This window comes from Anas acuta, chromosome 1 (genome assembly GCF_963932015.1).
Source record: "Anas acuta chromosome 1, bAnaAcu1.1, whole genome shotgun sequence".
In the NCBI taxonomy this organism is placed as follows: Eukaryota; Metazoa; Chordata; class Aves; order Anseriformes; family Anatidae; genus Anas; species Anas acuta.
In genome coordinates, this window is record NC_088979.1 from 121,939,533 (window position 1) to 121,964,270 (window position 24,738).

Sequence of the window (24,738 nt, forward strand, 5' to 3'; positions counted from 1 at the left end):
CCCTCGGCAACGTGCCGGTGCGGTGTAGGGTCGGCATGGGGCTGAGCCGGCAGTACCTGCGCTATGTGCCCGCCGCCCTCTTCGGGCTGCTGGGCAGCGCCGGCGGCAACGCCGCCATGGTGGCGCTGGGCGGCGAGCGGGGCCGCGGCGTGGCGGTGGCCGCCTGCGAGCATGTTTTCGTGTGGGACCTGAGGAAAGGGGAGAAGGTGAGGTGAAAAAGCTGTTCTGGGATGCCTCCAGCCGAGGGAGGATGGGTTAGGGTGCCTGCAGGCAGCCCCGCAGCTCTGGGGTAAAGCCCCTCGCTCTGTGGGGGTTAAAACGCAGGGGTTAAGAATTGGGGTTTTTGGGTGCTGGTGCCGGTTTGATTGGGAGGAATTACTACTTGTTACCTTGTGCCGTGTAAAATAGGGTTAATTATACTCTATTCAGCACAAAAAGCTGAAAAAAGAACTTCAAAACGTGCACAAACGCTTAGTTGGAAGTGCAGTAGGAGCGCAAAATACGCTCAGGGTTCCAGGCCCTGTTCCTGTTTGATTGTGAGGGATTACTTCCAGCTCCTGCACGCCTTGTAAAATGGGGTTAATTATGCTCCATTCAGCACAGAAACCTGAAAAATGAATTTATAAAGATGTAGAAACACTTTGTTGGAAGATCAGTAGGCACACAAAATACATTCTGCTAAGTGCGTGGTTCTAACGTATCATTTACCATCACTTTTTGTTTTGGCTCTGATGTATCATTTATCATCACTTTACATGTTTTCTCTCCTAAAAATTGCAGGTTCTTATCCTGAAGGGTCTCAAGCAGGAGGCCAGATACCTCTGCCCCTCTCCAGATGGGTTGCACCTGGCTGTTGGCTATGAGGACGGCTCGATCCGTATCTTCAGCCTCCTGAATGGGGAAGCAAATGTGACTTTCAATGGGCACAAGGCTGCAGTTACGGCCATGCAGTACGACCAGCTTGGCGGCCGGCTGGTATCTGGCTCAAAGGTGAGGCTTGAACATCTGGGGGGCTTTCCTTTCACAGTAGGGAGAAGGAGAGGCTCTGTGGAGAAGGTTGATCTGAGCTAAAATGTTTGGTATTTTAGGTGGGTTATGTGCCCTGAGGAGTTAGGGCTGCAAGACAGTAGCAGGGCTGGGAAGTCCAGGGCTGGGAGAATGCTGAGGGGCAGCAGGGGTATTAGCAGATCTGCTGAAGGTGAAGAAGTTTGTGAGGTCTAAAAATAACAAAAGCGACTCAAGCCAGGAGAAAGGTGTGTCTATTGGTCTGAATGCACATCAAGGGTAGGATCATCATTTGCATCAATCATCCTTACCATTCAAGGTGAGAAAGTGTGCTCTTGGGTAGTCTTTTCAGTCATAGAATGGTTTGGGTTGGAAGGGACCTTAAGCTCATTCAGTTCCAACCCCCCTGCAATGGGCAGGGACACCTCCATCTAGACCAGGTTGCCCAAAGCCTCAGCCACCCTGGCCTTGAACACTTCAAGGGATGGGGCATCCACAGCTACTCTGGGCAACCTGTTCCAGTGCCTCACCACCCTCACAGTAACAATTTTCTTCCTTATACCTAATCTAAATCTGCCCTTTTTTAGTTTAAAGCCATTACTTCTTGTCCTAACGCTACACTCCCTAATGAAGACGTAGAGAGATCATAGAAGAGGTAGACATTTTGCAGAGACAAATGCTGGTCCCTTGGAGACACTCTCTCTGTTCCAGGATACAGATGTCATTGTGTGGGATGTCATCAATGAGAGCGGTCTGTACCGGCTGAAAGGACACAAGGATGCTGTCACTCAAGTCCTTTTCTTGAAGGAGAAGAATCTGCTGGTCACCAGGTGAGTCCCATCCATACATATGAGTCCTATAGGATGTTGTGATGGAGTAACAAGGTCTCAAACCTGCTAGCATCCTAAAATATGGGTTTGTCATGTCCACTGTTTTTATAAATCTGTTGCCTGAATTCCAGATGTGGTAAGCTGAAGGGAAACAGCTCTTCTGAAAAGTAACGTTTGTGAAAGGCTTTAACTTACTGGTAAATAAAGCAACTTACGCTTATTGTAACAATGAGAAGTAATATGTTTATTATGTATGTAACTATTTTTGCTACTTATCTTGAGGAATTAGGTAGACTTACCTTCCATATGTGTAATTCATGCAGCAGTGTGACAGAAGGATTGCTTCCTAGTAGGTAGTAATGAAATGAATTAATTAAAAGATGATAGAGGGCTTGTTTCTAGTTATTTAACACCTGCATGTTGACTGTATCCCTTCAATAATAATTGATTAACAGAAGATACTCTCACTCAAATATCTGTCTATAATGTTTTTATTTACTAATGTAATCTAATAGGTTAATAGAAAAGGGCACTCAAATCAGTTCAGTATGAAATTAGAACAAGTTTCTCATGCTTTTTTTTTTTTTTTTGCTGTTTCAAGTAGAAAATAATATATTTAGTTAGTTTGGTAGATGATGCCTCTTTCCTAATGCAATTTCACGTCTTTGCAGGTCAGTTTTAGCAATGCTTCTTAATTCTCTCGGTAGCTACATTGATATAGAGAATCTCTCATATTTTTGGTTTGAAAGGCACATTTAGAATTTGTTCAGCACTTTGCACTTATTGGTCTCACCCTAAAGAATATTGTTCTTGCCCTAAATAAGCTAAAAAGGGGGCTGCATGACAATGGGGCTTGCAGCTGAATCTGGAGAAGGAAATACTTTCATGAATTCCTAGGTACCTTTTTGCAGCATCTTTGTGTTGCTGCACTCTTGTCCATGCATAGCTTGTGAAATTCAGTGTGTTCCTACTCTGAGCAGCTGATCTGTGATATGTTGCAGCACGTTTTAGATTTTATCATACTGTATTAGATTTAGATTGTATTTCTTCAGCTTTCTAAGCTCATGGTATTACATGAGCTCTAGCAATCTTTCCTCACGTCTTGAGGTTTTCTTTTTTGTTCTAGTGGCAAAGACACGTTGGTGAAATGGTGGGACCTGGACACCCAGCACTGCTTCAAAACTCTGGTTGGACACCGCACTGAGGTGAAGAAAATGAATGTGAAGAGAACCATAGAGATGGAGGGGCTTTGGATTGGTTTTGGATTGGGTTTGGATTGGCTCACCTTGTGCTTTCTCTGTTTTCAGGGGTTGTAAACTAGAACTCTGATGTATTCTTGGTTGTTATTAAGCTTTAGGGATGAGCAAATGAGAGGCTTCCAAACTTTCTAGGAACTGTCATCAACATACAGTGGGTGACAATTCCAATACCTGGAGGAAATTCCAGTTAGCTCCAATTTCTTCTTGGTTCCCATTTAAATAAACCAATTAAAGATGCTCTGCTATTGCTATGATGCTGAAAGGAGTCATAAACCAATTCCTCACATTGTGCCTTTGGACAGGTTTGGGGGATGGCTTTGATATCAGAAGAGAAACGTCTGATCACTGGGACTGCTGACAGTGAGCTGAGAGTGTGGGATATCAGTTATATCCAAGAAGAGGTAAGATATTCCCTCGGTAGCCCCCCAGTCTTGCCCATCCATCTGCTTGTCTTTGGACTAAAATGGGTCTAGAACATATTAAATCCAACTGCTGTTCTGGGAAACAGAGCCAAAGCAGCATCTTTGCTGTCAGCTGTCTGAGGGGTCCAGAAGCTACTCTTGGGACAGACTTTTGGATGTTTTCTGTATTTTGAGCTTGCACATGAAGCTGCAGAACATCCAGAACAAACTTCCTAGAGCATGCCAGATCTTCCAGCTGGAGAAGATAATTTTGTGGGATAAGCAGGGAAGGACATGGTGCCTACAGACATGCTGTAGTCTGTTATTGTTGCTGTGTACACTAACTGTTCCTTCAGGGAACGAAAGTGCAAGTGAAACAGGAACCAGAACGCCTTAGGTCTTGTGGTTGAAGTTATTCCTTATGGATTTTTGTCCATGAACAGGTAAAAGACCCTGATGAGCCAGAATCTAAGAAAAGCAAAGGGTCTTCACCTGTAGCAGAAAAAAACGCTGAAGAGGATGAGACCCTAGAGTTAGATGAGAGCCCTGAAGAGGTAAGCTCACTTTTCCATGCTGGCTGTGGGATGGTGTAGAACATCAGCAGTGTTTGTGCCAGAGCATGTACACTTGTTGCATTGTCCTCTGTTTGGGAGAGGGGGGGGTTAAAAGTGTTTAATGTTTGGCAGAGCTCTTTCATTAAGCAACACGGGGATGATGTAGTTACTAGCTGTTTGGCAATTGGGGAGTTCAGTGCTGATGCTCACTGTTGCAGGTCAGCAATAGAAGCACGGGGGTCATGGTGGCACCGTGTGGTGTGAGACTGGATTGTGCAAAGCCATTCCCACTTGTGCTGCTGGTGGAGGCTTCACCCAGTCTGTTTTTTCTGGGGAAAGTTTCTGGGATCTTTTTCTGACTCCAGACTGTAGTTATGGTAGATAACTGTCCTTGTTCAAGATCTTTCCCAACTTCCTTTCAGAGGATTTCCCTCCCTTTAATCATTGGTTTTAGAGTCTCTGTTCTCTACCTGCTCTGCCTCTTGTGACAGAGGAGCTGAACTCTCCTGCCTTTACAGCATGGAAATTCAGCTTTGTTTCTTAAATGGCTATGATTTGCCAAGGGAATTAAGTTATTTTTCCACTGGGACTGTCAATGGTATGTTTCTTGCATTTTAGATATAAAGAAAGGAGATAAGCAGCTGTGTAAGCTATATATTGTTTTGTTCCTAGATTGTCCTTGCTATTTGAACCTTGAACCTACCAGGACCTGTAGGTTCATTTTCCCCCTCTTCTCCTCCTGAATTCCCTTCGGAGAAGGTTTCTCAGTTTGCTTGAGAAGATCACTTGACCTTCCAGACCCAAGGTTTTTCTTTTTTTTTTTTTTCCTGTAGCGCCTCCTGAAGTGCAGTAAGGTTGGATCCATCATGCGGGAAGGGAGAGACCGAGTAGTTACTCTTGCCACAGACAGAACGGGCAAAATTTTGGCCTGCCATGTAAGTAATGGGGGGGCTCTGCTGTTGAGTTGCAGAAGAGGCTCATGGAGACCTTTGATAACATTTGTAAGTGCCAGCCAAAGGCTTTGCATGCCTCTGACTGCTTGCCCTGTCTCTAGGGAACTGATTCTGTTCTGGAAGTGTTCTCCATCCTTTCTCAAGAGGAAGTCCAAAAGAAACTGGAAAAGAAAATGAAGAAGGCGAAGAAAAAAGCCAAGTAAGAATTTATGAGGATGCTCTCTGTGTCCAGAAAACTGTTAGCCCCTCAAGCAACATGACGCAGGGGTTGAACTCCAAGCTGCTGGTCGTTCTGACTGTGCTGGCTGTGGTATTTTGCAGGCACTGTTCTTTGTGAATCCTTGGCACATGTCTAAGCAGCTTACTTGCTCCCAGAGACTAAGGAATTTCCTTAGAACACGAGAAACATTCCTTCTGAGTACTTTGCCTGCAGAAAGAGCTAATGTGTGGAAGGGAATGGGCAGAAAATGTTTTTTTTTTTTTTTTCCCAGAGCTTCTCACCTCTACCTGATGTTCGTATTTACAATGCTGTATCAAATAAAGTCTCTGGTAGGACATACTGGAATGAGAGTTTCATCTGACAAGTCAGAGTGACTCTGGTACCTCATCTCCTGTTTTACAGCAGGCAGAGATAGAGGTCAGAGCTTTATTAATGGGTACTTTGTGTTAAATGGCTCTCTGGGTACTCTGGTACTTAATGGATGCCTCACAATAGCCCACAGGGAGAGGTCTGGCTCCAGGGTAGAAACTGAAGCATAGGGCAGATAAATCTGGAGTCACTTTGGCAATGAATGAGGACTTCTGGTGAGTGGTAGGAGATGAGCAGAAGCTGATCTTCCCATCAGGCACAATGCTGTCGTCTGTTTTGTATCCACCATTCTAATTTGCCTTGTTTGAGTGCTTTGGGTGCCTTCCAGAGGAGGTTGCCTTCCTTGAGATAATTTGTTTCCGCAGTAGCTTGTCTACCAGCATGAACTTAACCTTCTAACACTATTCTTAAAAAGGGTTAGTGCTGCTGGGTAACAAGGCAGTTGTTTTCAGCAGGCTACGTGGTTTCCTTATTCTCTGACCCTGTCTTAGTTTGCGTTGGCTGCGCTGAGTTATCTGCCTCCCCTCCGTTATCTGACATTTGCAGGAAAAAGTCTGAGGAAGAGGAGCCTGAAGGGGATGTGGAGCTGAGCCTGCAGGAGGAGATCCAGCGGGTCACTAACATCAAAGCTTCTGCTAAAATCAAGTAAGTGGAAATCCTGTTGTGCAGGCTGAGCTCTGGTTCTGCAGCTGCTTGGGAAGAGCTCTGCACAGCTCATTATGGGGGAGGTGGTTAGAAGTTCCCCCCTCAATGTCTGCTCAATTTGGAGCTGAGCAGAAGCCTACCATGATCTGCCAGTCTATTCTTGTTGACCTCTGTGGCTTAACATGCACCTGCCTGTAGCATGCACTCTGCCTATGCTCCCCTTTTTCAGTTGTTCTTAACACTTGATCCCTACTACATTTTGTCTTATGGCCCCTGTGCACAGTTCTGATTTTTTTTTTGTCTAATCAAACAGGTCGTTTGACATGATTCTCTCTCCAAAAGGAGAGCTGAAGGTTGTGTTGCTGCTCCAGAACAACATCATCGAGTCATACCTGCTGAACCTGTCGGCGCAAGTCCCACAGGCTGTCCGTGCATCCAAGATAAGCATTGGAGGCCACCGCAGCGACGTTAGGACATTGGCTTTCAGCTCTGACAACATTGCCATCCTCTCAGCATCCGCAGAGTCTGTAAAGATTTGGAACAGGTATGCCCTGCAGTTGTGTCAGTCCCCTCTGCCCTGTGCACGTCAGTCTCTCAGAACTCAGAGATGCTGTGTTCAAGGCATATCTTGAGCGTGTCTCGCTTGGGCCAGATTTTGTGTGATAAGAGGTTTTGGACTCTGCCTTTGTCCACAGGTCAACCTTGCAGTGCATCCGGACGATGGACTGTGAATACGCGCTCTGCTCGTTCTTCGTCCCCGGAGATCGGCAGGTCATTGTTGGCACCAAGGTAACTAGTGTCCCTTCTGCGCTCCTGACTGCCCAGGCCCAGGGGCATGTTCTGAAAACATCATTAAGGCAACCTAACTGAAAATGCATTGCATTTCCTGACCTGGAACGCTCCGTTTTAGTTGTAAAACCCTTAGTGCCAGTGCCTGTTCTATGCCCAGAGTCTTTATCTAGCTCCTATGGCTTGAGCTGGACATGGACAGCTGGGGAGGGCTTTGGGAAGTCCCAGATGGAGACCAGGAGTTTGACCATCTGTGTGTGGCAGCCATTTAATGAAGATGGCTGTTCAGGAGACATGACAGGTGTGCTCTCCTCTGAGGAGTTACTGAAACCTTAACAGCTGAGCCCACAAATGGAGCAAGAGCTCCTCTGCTGTCAGCAGGGCCCTGCCCTGGCTCCTCACACGGATTGCATAACCTGGGAGTGTTTCCTCTGAGCTCTCCTCTACCTTTGGAGCTTTCTTTCTCCATTAATGCGTGGCTGCTTTGTCACTGCTGGAGTCTCACCCGTTTTTGTCATTTCTGGGAGACCGCTTTAACACCTAAGGCTCAAGTCCGTTTGCAAATCTGATTAGTGCTCCATAAGCTGTTCCTGGAGTGTACTGTGAATGTGGAGGGGCTGTTTTGTCCTCTTTGTTGTGTCTTTCTCCCCAGACAGGGAAGCTGCAGCTGTATGACCTGGCTTCTGGGAGTCTGATGGAGACACTTAATGCTCACGACGGGGCCGTGTGGTCTATTGCCCTTTCACCAGACCAGGTATCTCAGCCACTTTTCGAAGCATCATATGTTGCACGTGTTTTTGTGTAGCTCCTTCCTACAGTGCTGTGTTTGTGCTACTGGTGGGAGCGTGGGACCCCCCCCTAATCATGGGAGGTGGAGGATGCAGCTGGTAGCATCAAGGAACTCGGGCTGTGGATGTGTGCACAATGTGATGAAATATCTCTCTGTGCTCACGTGGCACATCACAGGGAGTCTTTAGGCTGGCTGGGGCCATCGTTGTCTCATCTGGCTTCTTCACTATTGGGAACTCGCACTTCCCCACACGTTGTGAGTGCAGCAGTGTGTGTCTTGTGGGTGCGTTCCAGCTATGGAGAACTTCAGCCACCTGTAAGCTGCTGCAGTGGCCGGTTATCCTCCTTGTTAAATTTTCTGCTGCTTCGTAATTCCATCTTGCTGAGCTTTAACTTCCAACTTCTGGACTTGCTGCTACCTTTGCTGTATTAAAGATCCTGTGTTGTACTCTTGCTGAGTGACCATATCACCCTCCCCATCTATCTGATGTTGCTTAGGCCAGACTTCTGCTTTCCATTCCTGCAGGATGTGTTTTCCAGGCTCTTAATCATTCTCGTGGTACCTTTTACATTACTGCAGTCTTTTTTTTGCTGGTGGCAGGGGGGTTGGACCAGATGGCCTCCAGAGGGCTTTGCCAACCTCAACCATGCTGTGATTCTGTGAACTACAGCTGTAATCTTAAGGAAAAAAGGATGATTTTCATCACACTAATTTTCCCCAAGCTTGTTTTAATTGATACTCAGTTTACTTGGGTTGATGAAACTACAATCACCTGTCTCTTCTATTACCCCTGCTCACAATTAATAGGCCCGCCTGTTTCCTCTGCCTGAATTCTGGTGATATAGTAGTATCTTCCTGGATCTCCCATCATATTTCCAAAGTTATTGAGAATGTACATTGACAGTCTAGACAGTACCTAATTCTGCTCTGTAAAAGCCTTAGATTTGGGGAATCTGTTGATTTATAAATATCTGATGTGGGTAGCTGCTTTTTGACAGTCTTGTAAATTTTTGGAGCAGTGTTTTATCAGTCTTGTAATGTGATCATGGTATGTGGCTTTTCCCGAAGTATAACAGATGAGAATTGTTTGCTGAACCCATACACTTTCTGAGCCATGATGCGTAATAGTTATTGTAGCCCTCTCTAGAAATGGTCAGTGCTCCTGAAATTACACGTTTATGTTCCCATTTTACATTCACACGCTCACTTAGTTTGTCCTAGCTATTCTGGCTGAAGAAATCAAAATCAGCTTGTGTCGCTTTATTCCTTGTGCTGTTCTTTCTTTGTTGTCAGAATTTGGGTACATGTTGGTTTCTGTCAACTTTCTTCATTTTCTGAAGTGGCCATGTTGTGCTACAAGCTATGGTGTTGCGTTCAGTGGTATCAAAACCATAGCAAGTAACCTGCCTGGGATTCATTTACTCTGCAGATTAAAACATACGGGGCAGTTTTTACCCTTGTTCTTCACGTAGAAGTGTGCATTCAACCCTTGAGAAGGATGTACTTGTGGTTTGATGGTGAGGTGTTTGTGATCGAGAAACGAGAGCATCAGCTTGCCCACGCATAAAACATGTGCATTTCATTACCTACGGCTGAGATGACTGCTTGCAGTCTCAGTGTTTCAGTCCATGTCCAGATTTACATTTGCAGCCTTAGAGCTGCCTGCCAGAGCTTTTGAAATTGTTGTTGCTGAGCCAATGAGTGATGTATGCTCCAACCAGAGCAAATGTTCCTCACGGTGTCCTCTTAATCATTAATGCTGTGGGAATGTGGGGCATTTCACAAACCTCCTTGTGCTTTGACAGTTCCTTGTCTGAAGAATTCCTGTGTTATGGTGGAACTGATTTCACATTGCCTTTGCTCTTCCCCTGCAGCGTGGCTTTGTGACGGGAGGTGCTGATAAATGCGTCAAGTTCTGGGAGTTTGAGCTCGTGAAGGACGAGAGCAGCGTTCAGAAAAGGTGAGAAAAGAAACTGTTCCAGGCTGCATTCAGCTGCAGTACTCATTCTTACCGACGGATGCTTCGGCTTTTGCTTTGCACCGTAAGAATTGCTGCTGACATGTGCATGGAATGCAGGGAGAAGAGCTCAGAGCGGTTTTGTGGAGGTCTGAGCCTCGCTGAGGAAGGGAACTTGTTATGTCGTGGTCCCTTGCTTGTGTGCGATTTAGCCTCTTATCACAGGATGGGTCTGCAGCTCGTTGTGGTAAATTTAGCAGTGGAGCCTGTCACCCTGCGGTGCTGTGCTCATTTCCAATCCTGTCTTCCTCAAGACCTGATGAGAAACAAGATGCTGCACGTTAGGATTAACTTCTGTGGAGGTTGTATTTGTGCCTCTCCCCGGTTTGTTCCTTTGGGATAACAACTCTGTTTTTTCTCTCTCCGTGTTGCCAGGCTGTCCATGAAGCAGGTGCGCATCTTGCAGCTGGACGAAGATGTTCTGTGCGTGCGTTACAGCCCCAACCAGAAACTGCTGGCTGTCTCCTTGCTGGACTGCACCGTGAAGATTTTCTACACTGACACACTCAAGGTGCATGGCCATATGGGCTGGGAGGCTGTGCAGGGCGGGGACGTGTTGGAAGAGTGCCCATTTATTGCAGGGCGCTACTAAAAATCAGGGAGAGACCACGTGTCCCACTTTGGGCACTTGTTTGCCAAGAAAACTGACAGAGCCTTGGCTTGCCCACCCTGAGGAAAAAATATGTTTGATCTGGAAAAGGTTGTGAACCTGCAGGTGGCAAGATTCACTCTAACCCAGCAGGCGTGATGGCACTGGAAGGGTGGAGAAGGATCAGTGTCACACGTGGCACTTAAATAGCACAGGCAAATCCTGGGGGAGGAGAATCTTCCTCGTGCAGTTTGAGGCAGCATGTGGTGGTTTTGTGATTTGTGTATTAGCACACGAATGTTAGGGAAATGACAAAAGAAAGAGCAACAGTGACAGCTATGCGAAGGCAGGGTGGTGCTAGGAAGACTGGCATCCTGAGGCAGAGCAGAGCTAGCCAGGAGCTTGACATTTTCACACAGCTGTTCCCAGCAGCTCTAACTAAGACATCCTTCTTCTCCTTCAGTTTTTCCTCTCTCTGTACGGACACAAGCTGCCAGTGCTGTGCATGGACATCTCCTACGTAAGTATCATTAGGGGTGTGCAGGTGGGACTGTGGTGATGCTGATGACTGTGAGAACCTCTGCTGGCAGCAGGGCTGCCAGGATAATGCTCTCACCACCTTGCTCCTGACCTAGCCAGCAGTTTCTTGATGGGGCACAGCAAGCCCCTCCTGATCTCTGCTCGCTCTCTGCTGAAGTTACGAACTTGAGTGGAGTCTGAATTCTTTGTTAGTGGGAGCACAGAGCAGGTGCTGAGGTGGAGCAGCCTCTTCGTGCCTGTTCCTTCTCGGGCCGTGTCCCGCTCTGGGATGGCCTTGAAATGAGGCCCACTGGAAGCCAAAAACGTCAAGAGTTAGCTCAGGTCTTAAATACCTGCAGAGGTTCAGAAAAGTCTGGGTGCTGCCTGTGGGCTGTGCCAGTACCTCAAGGATGTGCCACGCTAAGGGGAGAGGAGGGGGAGGGATGGGGAGGGGATGTTTCAGGAGCCAGTGCCTTGGCACTGCTTAGTCACTGGTTCCTCACAGGTCTGCCAGCCAGCTGCCCACGCCTTTCTTCCCTGCATTTCCCTGTAGGACGGGACTCTGATTGCCACCGGCTCTGCTGATAGGAATGTGAAGATTTGGGGCTTGGATTTTGGGGACTGTCACCGCTCTCTCTTTGCCCATGACGACAGGTCAGTCAAGTCCCACAGCATCTCGGGGCTGTGGGCTGCTTTGTCTTTGGGGGGTTGTGATCCAGCAGTGACCTTTTTGTCCAGCATAGTGGGGAGAAGCCATCGATGGTGTTCCCCAAATGGGTGAATTTGAGCCTTTTGGCTACCTTTTCCACAAGGTCTCTTGTATCAGCACCAAGCCCATGAGCTGGGATTTCCACGGCTAGTCCCAGGCAGTGGGCTAAGCACAAGGTTTGGAATACTCTGCTGTATACACGTGTATTTTGAGATTCCTTTCTCCCCTATTTTTTCCCCTCCCAGTGTGATGTATCTCCAGTTTGTGGCCAAGTCTCATCTCTTCTTCACAGCTGGGAAGGACGGCAAGATTAAACAGTGGGATGCAGATAAATTTGAGCACATCCAGACGCTGGAGGTAGGAAGCTGTGGAGGCTGTTGAAGTGTTTGTGTGGGCAGCAATTTCCTCAGGGGTGGGAGCTGTGTGGTGCTCACGTCTTGCCTCCTGTCTCTGCTCTGCAGGGGCATCACCAGGAGGTGTGGTGTTTGGCACTCAGTCCCAACGGAGACTACGTGGTGTCAGCATCCCACGACAAGTCCCTGCGCCTGTGGGAAAGGACGAGGGAGCCACTTGTTTTGGAAGAGGAGAGGGAGATGGTGAGAGTTGCCTTTTTCCTGCCAAAAATGACTTCAAGACCCGTTTTCTCCCCAGCAGGCAGATTCCTTGCTTTTCACTGTGGAAGGGTCCGGCCCCACGCTTGGCAGACTTGCTTCTCGCTCACCACAGCCTGGTGCTGAGGTGCCGAGGTTGATTGCCATCTCCTGCACGCTTGGACTGGTGCCTTGAGCTGTCTGGAGACAGCACTGCAAATATTGCTGGTGCTCTCCTGTCTGTGCTGCATTGCAGATGCCCGGCTGACTTGCCCTCTGCTTTGCTTCTGTCCTGCTTCCCAGGTTCTCCTCTGTAGTTGCAGTTTTCTGCAGTTCTGTAGCTCATGGATGCTCCAAGAAGCTCCTTCTCCTTTTGAACCTGTATCGTGAGGAGCCATGCTCACAGAAGGACCCTTGTGGGAAGGAAGCTCTGGGGGTCTGTAGTCCAACCTCGTGCTCACAGCAGGCTGCCACTAAAGCCCTTTTATATTGCTCAAAGACTTCTGGGTTATTCCTGAGCATCTCCAAGGAAGGATGTTTTTTCAGCCTGAGCCCTTGTTTCAGTGCTGAACCACCCTTGGGGTGGGGAAGCATTTTTTCACACCTCCCTTGGGAAACTACTCTGGGACAAACTGTAACTCTGGTGTTTTGTTTTTACCCTCAGAGGAGCCTGCCTCTGTCTCCCATTCTTAAAGCAGTTCCCAAACCACAGTGGGGAGCGATGTAGCAGCATGTGCAGAAGCAGGAGTGGTCGAGAAACCCACAGGAAATGTTTTTTATCCCAGCCTGTTTGCAGAGAGCTGAGGTGACCCCTAGGCAGCGTCCTGATGCCCAGTAGTTGGTGTGCTGGGAAAGCTGATGGTAACAGGAGAGACAGAGTTCCTTTTCCAGATGTGAGAGGTGTCTTTTGGGGCAAATTTGTGTAACAAGGTGGGTGTGAATACACCAATAATGTATCACACACTGATGGAGCCCTATAAATGTGGGAGATGGTGGGCAGGAGACTTCTTGCAGGCTAGGGCAGTCCTGGAACATGCCTAGGATTATTTCTTCTGTGCTTCGTGCCACGTGCCGTTCAGTCTGGTGCTGAATTGCTGCTGTCTCTGTGTCGGCCTGATGGGGCTGTCTGTGGGCTGCCTGTTCCAGCATCCACATTGCAGAGCCTGATTTCTTTCTGTCTGGGAGATGCCAGAGCTCTCTGTGGGGAGGGGACCGGTGACAAGCGGGCGTTTCGCTCCGGTGTTGTTGATCTCTGCTGAGGAGTTTCTGCACTGGGCTGCGAGAAGCTGCAGGCTCTGTTGCTCCACCAGCCTAGAAGGGACTCGTCCCCTTGCGTGCTGCCTGTGTTAATGCGTTGTGTCCTCCTTCCCTGCAGCAACGAGAAGCTGAGTATGAAGAAAGCGTGGCGAAGGAAGATCAGCCTGTGGTGAGTTGTGCCATCTGAGCGTGTGTCAGACTGTGCAGAGCTCCTTCCTAAGTCAGGATTTCTGTAAGAGACACACAAGAGGTGTCGGAGAAGACTGGTGATTTTATGGCTTCAAGGAGATGTGTGGGAGAAGGTGCTGCTGAAGCTGTGGCGATAGAATTGACTCTGGAACTTGCTACAGACAACTTCAGGAGTGTGTGTGGAGCTCACCAAACTGTTCACATCCCCAGAAGCTCCTTAGCAAGATTGTGCTGCCTTCTGGCAGCTGCTTCCAGGTCCAGGATGGGTGGGGAAGCCTGATTCCTCCTGCGCAGGTTCTGGGGTTGTGTTGCTGGTGGTTTTGACACTGGGCGGGTCACTTGGCCTCGTTTAGTGGAGCGAGAGCCGTGTTTAGTGGCCTCCTAGAGCTCAGTGTTGACACAATGCCTCTGTTCCTGTGCAAGAGCTGTGCACCTGGGAAGTCCTTTGTGTGCTCAGACAAAAGACAAAGTTAGGGAATGGCCCTGATTAGATGCAGGGGGTGTCTGTATCATCTGCCCGGCTGCTGCAGGAGGGAACTGCAAACTATGTGCTTTGTAGGTGGCTGGAGAGACACAAGGAGAGACGGGGCTGGCAGGAAAGAAGACCATCGAAACCATCAAAGCGGTAAGATTGCACGGATCCCCCAGCAGTGCCTCGTGCCTTATCGATCTCCCAAAGAACAGGGCTGTCACAGGGGCAGGACATGAGTTTGAAGAGGAGAAATCTGTGCTGTTGTGTAACTGCAGCAGCTCAGAGGAGCTGATCTGTGAGATACAAAGCTGCAGGTGCAGAATTGCTTCTGCCTGCAAGAGCAGTCTGTCTTGCTCTGTGGCCCACAGGGAGGGATGTGACCTCTTCAAGACTCTGGAGGGGTCACCCATGAGGAATGAGGTGTACCAGGAGGCATGGGGGTGGGTGATTTCATGGCCACAGATTTGAACACTCTGATGCTCTTGTAAATACAGAGAAAATCCTTAGTCTGAATAGTCAAAACGGCCCGACCCTAGCTTGTCCCTCAATGGGGTAGCACTTGCTGGATCTCTCCAACACTGAACTATGCAGCTTGACATCAAGGCAGTAATGGAGGCTGCACCCTGGGGGAATGCAGATGGTGTTTGACTCCTTCAGGACACGACTGCTGTGCTCAGAGTAGCAGTGTGGTCTGGAATACACATTCCCTTTCTGAGAAAGATGTCCTCCAAGTCAGCCCCGCTGCATCCCCCTGTATTTGTCCCGTTGGATGGGAGCTTTGCTTTGCCTCGTGCGCTGTGACTGACGGTGCCGTTCCCGTGCTGCGCAGGCTGAGCGGATCATGGAGGCTATCGAGCTGTACAGAGAAGAGATGGTGAAACTGAAGGAGCACAAGGCCATATGCAAAGCTGCAGGAAAAGAGGTAAAAGGCTGAGGGAAGTCCCAGTCCTGGGGTGTGTGGGTGTAACTTTCCAGCTGTGGCATCTTGGTGGAAAGGCTCAGCATGCAGATAAAATCAGGACAGCTGGGAACAGGAGAGATTTGCTGAAGTCTTTCAGGGAAGAGGGTGGCACTGTGCCCTGGAGCACAGGTAGTGGTGTGTTCTTTCCAAGGATTTTTGTATTTAAAGTCATAGTAGGCTGTAGGTTTTGTCTCTGGGAGGCTATGCTGCTGCAAATCCATCCCATCACTTAGCTTGTTCTTTGCCTTCATCTCAGCACTTCTTGCTAAATAAATGGCTGCCATATAAGTGGGTAAAAGTGAAGCAGCAATAAGCAGTGGAAGAAACTTCGTATGAATTTGAGTTAGTCATGCGTGTCTGAGAATAGGTTGTCTTCCAGCTACAAATGAGGCCTTCAGTAAGGTTCTGAGGAGGATGGAAGTGTGGGAATTGCACAAAGACGTTTGATAAAAGCTGTATTCTACTGTGGGTTAGTTTTCTCTGGGAATATGCATTTGTAGACACACCTGCCTCATTCTAACCCATTCTGTGTCTCCAGGTTCCCTATCCTGTCAATCCCATTCTCCGTGCCTACGGAAACATTACAGTAAGTGGAGCGCCTGGGCCACAGGCTGTGTGCCATCCTCAACGGGAACGAGGCTGTTTGATTTTCTGTCTGAGCCAAAGCATTGGGTTGCTGTGGGGTGGGAAGACTTTTTTGGTTCAACTTGAAATGAAAACGCAGCACTTCTGCTTCATGTGCAAAGTAAACAGATTTTTTTTTTTATATGTGTATAATAAAAGTAAAGCAGCTGGGCATAACCCTGATGGTAGCCTTGACCTTACCATGCACAGGTTGAGCCAGTCATTATAATACTCTCCAAGATGCGTTTTCTCTGCTATTTCAAATCTTTCCTGAGCCAGCACATCTTCCTGCTGGCAGGAGGGTGCAGTTGTTGTGCTATAGCATGTTCTGGTGGAGCTGTGCTGTCTGATATAAAATACCTGAGCATTCTCTGGAATTGGTAATTGAAAACCTGTGCCACTGTGCTGCCCTGGCCGCGTGGCATCTGCAAGCACTTCACCAGAACCATTCTCCCCCTTACTCTGTAAATACAGGCACATTTAAGTGCGAGTTAAATAGATTGAATAGGGGTGAATGAAATCCCATGGCTTATTAAGTACCAATTGATTTGATTCAGTTTCATTGTATGGTGAAGGTCCTGGAAGAGTGCCTGAGTGCTAGGTTGTTGGGTAAAAACACAGGGGCAAGTTAGGACCTGGCTTGTTATGTGGTAAGCTGACCATGATGAGCATTTACTGTGTCAAACCATGAACAAAAATACCTTCTGTGTTGACAGTCTGTTATCCTCTTTCCTGGGAGAGGCTTTGATTGTGGAACACCTGTCCCAGCATCTCTACTGTGTTGCTCTGACTTGAGAAGCAGGAGCTAGAAGCATGTGGATGCTTTCTGACCTAAATCCGCTGGGCAGGGCAGCACCTAGCAAGGCAGGGCTGTGTTTAAGCCACCCAGGTTTATTTTTACAGTATTGGTGCAGCTTTTACTGATTCCGTTTCTTTTTGTAAAGAATTTACATTGAGAGAATTCCATGTGGTAGTTAAGTGCTCGGGTAATGCAGGGCTAGAGGTGGTGCCTTTACCTGCTGTTGTCACACTTACCTGACAGTTTTCATTATATTCTCAGAGTTCCTGACTATACAAAATACACATGCACAGATGTGTGGATTTAATTGTCAAATAAAAATCCACTACTCTGAGTAGATTCATTTTTGGCTTTTTTGGTTTATTCTTATACATACTTACAGTATGCATTTTTAAATACCTTTATGAAGATGCTTGTTTTTTCATTTTCCCCTTTTTTGAAGTGTGTCATGTCAAGTGAAACTGCCTTTTGTGAAATTTCCTTCTAAACCACCTTACCAGAGCCATTCTGTTCCTTCCTCTGTGATTATAGCTGTAGTTAATCATAAGGTTCATAGACTGAACAGAAGTGAATTCAACCCTATGACTTGGTATGTTGGCACTTCTCTTGGGCACTTGGCAGCTCTGCTCTGCGTGTGCCAAACCTAGAGCAGATAAACAGGAGTAGCAGGAATCACTAAGTCTTCAGGAGATGAGTTTGCATAAGGTTTTGTATGTGTAATTTGTCTGTTTCACCAAGACTTTGTTTAGCTAGTTGATAGCTGGTTTTATTTAGCTGGCAGATAGTTTAGCTACTGAAATATAAATTAGTTTTCTTAAAATATTCTTCACCAGGTTAATGTATCCTGAGAAGGTTGGGTTTATGTTTTGTGGAGGGAGAACTTCCAGACTGGCAGCTGACTGGTGCTGCAGGGGTGTTCTTTGTTGTATTCATAGTGATTTGTCCATCTCACAAGATGTGACTGCATTTTTTTTAACTGGGTGAAATGGACTGTAAGGCACGTTTGTGTCAGAATGTTTCTTGATGTGCAGAGCTGGTGTCTTTTCTCTGTTACAGCCTTCCGAGTACGTGCTGGAAGTTTTCAAGAAGGTCAAGTCAAGGTGAGTTGTGAGTCTTATTGCTGAACAGGTTTGTGTTCGATTGGGTTTCTGGGTCCGGGGTTGTTTGTGTCTTGGGATGGACCTTGTGCTAGAGTGGGCTGTGCTGTAAAACAGGGAGGTTACTGTCTCTGACAGTCTTTTTGGAGTATGTGTGGAACTGGGAAATGGAAGTTGTTCTTCCGTGGGGAGTGTTGGATGAAGCTTGTGCATGCGGGTTGGCTGCCTGGAGATGCATGTGTACGTGAAGAGCAGCCTGGGGATGCTGAGGAGGGAAGGCTGCGTGCCTGCTCTATGCCAGAAGGTGTCTGCTAGCCCTGGATCTGGTCTGTGCAGATGCACTGTGCTTTGTGGGCAGGCATGGACCAGCAGTGGGGAACATCTAGTACAGTTCTTGTGCCAGAACCTTCCAGTATGGAAGTGTTTCTTGCTCATCTGTAGCAGGGCAGTGGCTGAGACTATGCTTTGCATACCTTTGCTTCCTCCTCAGTGAGCTGGAGGAGTCTCTCCTGGTGCTGCCCTTCTCCTACGTCCCTGACCTGCTCAGGCTCTTCAATGAATACATTCGCTTGGGTGCAGAAGTTGAACTCCTGTGCCGTGCTCTCCTCTTCCTGCTCAAGTGAGTCTTGCATCCACCCAGACAGGTCTGCTGGTCTTAGTCTAAATTTGCTGTCCAAATCTGGACCCCAGGAAGCCCCAACAAGGCTTTGGTCACGGTCCTTTGGGCTCCTCTTGTGCCAGTTCATGTGAACAGAGGAGTGCTCCTTGCTCCTGTGCTGTGAGCCAGCACATAAATACGCCCTTTCTGGAGCACCTCTCCTGCAAAGAAAGGCAGAGAGAGCTGGGGATGCTCAGCCTGACGAGCGAAGGCTCCAGGAAGACCTTATTGTGACCTTTCAATACGTAAAGGGGTCTTACAAAAGAGATGGAGGAGGACTCTCTACTTGGGTAGATAATGATAGGACAAGAGGGAATGGTCTTAAACTAAAGAGGATAGATTTAGGCTAGACATTAGGAGATTCTTCACTGTAAGTGTAGTGAGGCACTGGCACAGGCTGCCCAGAGAAGTTGTGGCTGCCCCATTCTTGGAGGTGTTCAAGGCCAGGCTGGATGGGGCCTTGGCCAACCTGGTCTAGTGGGTGGCATCCCTGCCTATGGATTCAGATGCCTATGGAAGCAGAGTGCTGACGTGCCCACGTTGATATGGGTTGCTGATCCTGCCTCAGGGGTATGGAAGAGTCTACATCAAGGTTGAAATGGCACCCACCAGCCACTGGCACAGAGTTATTGTCCACATGCACCCATGTCCTCAGGTGGTGCCCCAGAGACCTTTCCCTTGAACCATTCATATGTTGAAAAGAAGCTTCAGAAAGCAGCTTCTTCCAGGTAAATCCGTCCATGACTGTTACACAAATATGGTCTAGGGAAGCATAAATAATAATAATAATAATAAAAAAAATCCTATATCCAGAAAATATATAGAGGTTTGGGAGGGGGCCTAAATGATCTTTTTAAGACCAACGCTGCATCTGTACATCAGAGCTCTCTGCCTGCTTTATTCCCAGGATACATTTTGGTCAGATAACAACCAACCAGATGCTGGTGACAGTGATAGAAAACCTGAAGAAAACCACCATCTCCAGAGTCAGCGAGGCCCGGGTGAGTGTTGCAGCCTCTCCTTTTCCAGAGTCTGGAATAAGAGGATTGGCTGACAGCTGGGGGCGTGTGGTATCTGGTGGGAAAGCTGGTTGGTGGTCTTCAGTCCATTTGATATTCTTCGTGTGCTTGAGGTATGCTGAACAGTGTGTTTCTTGTCTGTCTCTGCAGGATGTGCTGGGATTTAACATGGCAGGGCTCCAGCATCTGAAGAGGGAGATTGAGGCCAAGGATGAGGTCATGTTTTTTGCTGATGCTACTGACCGTTTTGAGGAGAAGAAGAGGAAGAGGAAGAAGAAAGAAAAGATGATTCTTGCAGTGGTTTAGCATTTGCTGCCCGAGACCCAGAACATATCGATGGGGCTGTGTAACCTCAGTGCTGGCCATGGAACTTTCTTGTGGCTGAACATCTCTGATAATGTCCAGTGACTGGGACAAAGTCTATCCCCTCTGGGGACAATGCCAACACAGAAAGGTTGTCTCTGCCTAGTGAGATGAACTCTCTGTGTTCTGCTGTATCCGTATGTGTTCGAACCACTTCTGGGGTGGCTGTGACAGGTGCATGCCTTTCCTCTTGCAGAATGCCAGTTAGAATTGGAGTTGATTTCTACTGCAGAAGAGATCAGCTCCCTGGCAGTGTGTTACTGGATGCGGTGAGTCAGCACCTGGACTGACAGCGAGACCATGCCCCATCCCTGGAAGGCAGCCGGCAAGATTTTGTGCTGTTTTGACACCTGCTGGTGACTTGTGGAAGTGCTTAAAAGCTGTGTGCAAGGCTCTGAGACGTCAGGGGTGTGACAACTTGGTCTGCAGCCGCTCACTTTTTAGTGGAACGGGGAGAAAACTGTGCTCTGTTCAAGACATGGTTATATATGCTTTATAAGACAACTTTGTTCATGGAGTTCTGTCCTGATATTTTTATAGTAAAGCCTCAACTGCTTCACCATGTTTTATCAATTCTCAAAGGATTTATTTTTTTCCACAGAATAAAATCTGTGGGAGCAAATGAAAGGGCTGCCGTCAAGTATTGTGCTCTTCTACAGAGCTGGCAGATGGATGATGAGAAGTGTGGGTTATTTGTATTGTTCTTGCTCCCAATTATTAGAAATTGCACAGAACTGTTGCAATGTTGTACTTGTCCTATATCAGATAAAATAATTTATTTTCATAGCGGGGGGCAGAGTAAAGTGGGCAGGTCTCTGCTGCTGTTGGTCAGTTACTAGTTTTTAGCGTATATTATAATTATTATTTTTTCCCCCAGTAATAATGGGTTTTGTTAATGTGGTGGGAGCTGGTTCTGGATACTTCACTGAAAATAATAATACTGTTTAACTTGCAGGTCTGACTCAGGTACTCAGAGCAGGACTTCTTTTTAACTTGAACTTCATCTGAATTTCTAATTGCATCCCAGTTACTGCTGACTCTACTGTCTTTGACTTATGTACAATTGCTAGTAACAGAACATAAGGTAAACAGCTTTGTGAGTTAATCTTTTAGCAGCACTTCAGGTGCTCAGAGAATAACTGCTGTTAGTAAGTAACTCTTCTTGGGGGCTGATAGTTCACTTGTTTCTTCGGAGCAGGTAATTTAAATTTAGAGCACAGCTTCCTACTCCAGTTCCATGAGAGAGGTCTCAGACTCTGTGGGAATAGCAATCTTCATACAGCTCTGCCAGGTGTTTCTGAGAGCCTCTATAATTTTATATTTATGTAGGTCTACGTGAAACATGAGATCAAACAGCTCCATTCAAACATCTCCATCCTGACTGTTCTATTCCTTTACTTTTAAAGGAGACCTTTAAGAGAGAGGGAGAGGAAGTTCTGTGCAACAGTATGATGATGAACTCTGTTGGTAATAATATTTGAAGTCTTGTATCCTTGTCAACAGCTGCTGAAAAAGGCTGGTGCAGCAGGAAAACAAAGGATGAGAAGTGTTACAAATGGAGGGGTGGCTTGTGACACTACAGTGCACCTTCAGCAGTGATGACTGAGGAGAGAGGTACCAGAAGGGGGAGGCTGACTCTGTGCTTCAGTGTGATGTGCTCTGTTTTTAACCTTTATGCCAGGGAGATAAATATTCGGGAACCTCAGCAATGAGCTGCTGTTTGATGATCCTCTGGGAGCCCTGGGAGAAGAGTCCTGGCCACAGGTGATGAGAAGCATGTACATCATGGTACAGAAGAGTGATGTGGGATGCACTCTGATCTTACCATGATGGTGACAGGTGACTCCTTTGAGGTAAGTTGGAGGAGGTGGAATTTCTTCACCTCCATCTCTGTTTGCTGTCCCTGGGATTCGGGAAGAATCTCAGAAGAAAAGGTGTTTGAGGTGCTGGGAAGTCCCCTCCGTAGGTCCTAATATGGGCTTCCCCTTGAACTTTCCCTCCGTTTTTTTGATTTGTATCTCATGACCAGTCTGTACCTGCAACTGGTCTCCCAGAAGTCTGGTAGACTGGGATACCTCAGCTACCTGTTCCTTTAGTAAAATCCCCTGGATTTACAAACCTGAGCAGGAAATCACTTGCAAATGCAGGGTCAAATTATAATTGGAATACGTATGCCACAAACTCTTGTGGATGGGTGAGTTTGAAACTGACATTTATGTTTCACACTGGTGAAAGCTCTTGTTCAATCCCCAGTTGTGAGATTCTCAGTCACTGTGAAGTGTTGAGAAAACAAGTCATCTGTGTTATCAAGGAAAATTCCCCATCTGTCAGTCTCATAGTGAAAAAGGATGCAGCACAGGAAAATAAGTCATTGGAAATAAATTCATAAAAAGAAAGCAGAACTACACTGGGATGTGTGAATAAGGTATCTCTTAAAGACACCAAGATGTTTTTTTTAGTCACTACTACGTAAGTAGGAACAAAAATGGGAAAATGCTACCTCTACGTGTTTCCATCTTCCATGATGGAAAAAATGAACATTTGAAGATAATCATGGCTGACAGTGAACAAGAGGATATAGAGAGAATTCCTCTGTCAAGTGTGCAACTTCATGTACTTATAAACCCCACTGAAGCTAATTAAAGGTAGGTGAACAGTCTGTGTACAGAAAGCTAAGCTCTCGTTGTGAAAGCAAGGAGAAATGTTGCAATTAGAAGACCAGAGCAGATCAGCAGCTCCTGCTACAGCTTCTTTCTCAGAGTCACCGTTGACTTCAGTGAAACCTGCTGCTCAGTACTTAAAAAAAAAATTTCAGGTGCTTCAGCATGGGCTGTAGAAACGTAATTGCTTCTAAAAACAAAATAAACCCTTTAAAAACAAAATAAACCTGTCAGGATGCACTCAGCACTCTTCTGAAGTGCAGATTATGAAGTACTGGGACTGAAATGTAAGAATCATTCCACTGTTCACATTTCAGACAGAAGGCAGTGCAACTTTCAGACTACCCTTCCCATTAATAGGGGACTGAAAAAAATTTTATTCGTGTTATTTTTTAATTAAATAAACGAAAAAGTCTACATTGGGAATATTTCCATAAAATTAGACTAAAATTCAGGTAACACACTATTGCCGATCTTTTACATCATTCTTCCAGGGCTCTGACCTGTAGTGAAAGAGGAGAGAAAGTTAACATAAGAAGTAAAAGAAAAACAAAAAACCCTACTTTTGTACAGTTATTGAAACACAGTAATAACGTCAGACTGCCTTCAGTAGAACTGGTCTATGCCGTTGCTGTTGGAGGGCAATAACTTGAAAAAGTGTTCTTGCATAGGCTTAAGCTGGATTAAGGGTTTGTTTTTTTATTCCATAAATTGCATGGAATAAAAATGACCAGGGATTCAGGCTGGCAGTCTACTTGGAAATACTGAAGGCATTCACCAGCAGCTTCCTATGCCATATTTCATATTGAGTATATTAAGAGAATCCTCGTGAAATCCTTTAAATATGAGAAATAACTAAGAAAATATAATAAATTACTAAATTTGAGCAGGTTATGCTGCTTCAGTGATTTTTGCTTCTTGGCCTCTGCTAGGAGGTATGGCTAATTTGTGATCAGTTCTAGTATTGCTGGGAAGTTTTGAGGTCTCGTAGGAGAGAATGGTATTGGCTCTGGTGATAATCACCTGGGAAATATGATGGAAATTTACAAAGTTATGTGCCTTTCCAAGGAAAGACTTAACTACATCTATTCTGGGTGACTGAATAGGACTATTTAATGGAGTACAAGACTTAACCTAGGAGTGTCAGTGTTCTGTGACTCCACCAATCCATTTTTTGACATGTTGGAGCTGGACATGGTTTTGAGTTCAGGGTTTTTTTGGAGGAAGAATGTTCAAAGAGACGTTTGGTTCAGTTGCTCGGGTAGTGTGGTGTAACTAATAATAATTGATAATTCAGTAGGAATTATCAATCAACTCACACAAAGACTTTCTTAGAACAGAAAGGAGATCTGGCTATGGCGAAAGAGGTTACTGTGATGTTAATTTCTCTCCACCTGGAAATTTTAATGGGAGATGACACTGATCAGCATTTTCAGGGCTTAGACTTGGCAGGAAAAGGTGTATACCTGGTGTACAGAGATGATCCAACAGCTGTATTTTAGTGCAGGACTGTAGTGGGCTGAGTTGGGACAGCGAGGTGTCTCACTGAAATATGAACTGACTGGGTTGAGTGTTCTCTTCCATTTCAAAGCAGAGTGAGAGAGGTTTGTCTAAATTGCCTTCACTGATGAACTACAGCTTGTAAGCTGCTAAGATGGAAGACATTAAATTCACTGCTTTTCATAGACTACAGCGGTCTGTTACTCTGGGAGTAAAATTCCACACTGAAAGGATAAGAAGATACTTAAACAGGAAAGAAAGCTATGTTTGAAGTACTCTGGGCAGTCTTAGAGCAGATGCAGCAGTCAGAGGTGCATGTCTCTGAAGTTTCTTTTGAGAACTGACCGATGTGGTCTTTCTTTCCTCTAGAGAGGAAATGAGATACAGCTGGGATTTCTTTACTGACTTGTTAGATAACATGACAGACTTACAGATGTTAAAGTTGAAAGAAAAAGTTGATGTCAGTGTTAAAGATATGAGACAAATGGGAACTCTAAGCAAAGCAGAGAAGAAACATCCATAGAAATCCTGTTTATGAACCATCACCACTGGTTGTACTGTAGAGCACCTGAGTTAGATGAAACACCAGCCTAATGTTAAACATGTTGGACGGTGGTTTGAAGAGAAATTCCCCAATAAGGCTGAGTTGTTGGCAGGGAAGACGTCTACTCTCTGTATACAGTCTGATTCTTTAAGGGTATAGAAATACGCTGTATGAAATGTGTGCAGAGGGTTGTGTGTGCTGGAGGATGTCACATTATGTCTGTGTAAAGCTGCTGTCCCTTATTAGGCTTGCTGTCAGTGTCAAAGGGTCAGCAGTAAGACTTGGTTTTAGAAAGCGAGGGGTGTTAAAAAGAGGCTGATTTATTAGGGCTTAACTGCAATAAATCTAGCCTCCTG

At 46.3% G+C, this 24,738-nt stretch overlaps 2 protein-coding genes across 2 annotated transcripts in view; one reads left to right on the forward strand and one right to left on the reverse strand.

Moving 5' to 3' along the window:
* The first annotated feature begins 35 nt into the window (after window positions 1–35).
* WDR3 (WD repeat domain 3) lies at window positions 36–20,247 on the forward strand. Its single transcript, XM_068698713.1, has 26 exons — window positions 36–206; window positions 781–990; window positions 1,717–1,835; window positions 2,962–3,040; window positions 3,397–3,495; window positions 3,939–4,049; window positions 4,883–4,984; window positions 5,104–5,201; window positions 6,138–6,236; window positions 6,550–6,780; window positions 6,932–7,025; window positions 7,678–7,779; window positions 9,690–9,775; window positions 10,208–10,343; window positions 10,885–10,941; window positions 11,494–11,594; window positions 11,895–12,006; window positions 12,111–12,245; window positions 13,615–13,665; window positions 14,245–14,310; window positions 14,987–15,079; window positions 15,657–15,704; window positions 17,598–17,641; window positions 18,129–18,257; window positions 19,204–19,297; window positions 19,466–20,247. The coding sequence occupies exons 1-26, from the start codon at window positions 36–38 to the stop codon at window positions 19,619–19,621; spliced, it is 2,823 nt and encodes a 940-aa protein (XP_068554814.1). The 3' UTR covers window positions 19,622–20,247.
* Window positions 20,248–22,703: 2,456 nt separating this feature from the next.
* SPAG17 (sperm associated antigen 17) overlaps window positions 22,704–24,738 on the reverse strand; it is a 105,272-nt gene continuing 103,237 nt past the window's right edge. The window contains exon 48 of the mRNA XM_068698742.1: window positions 22,704–22,841. The gene's annotated coding sequence lies outside the window, so the exon portion shown is untranslated. The remainder of the gene's footprint in view (window positions 22,842–24,738) is intronic.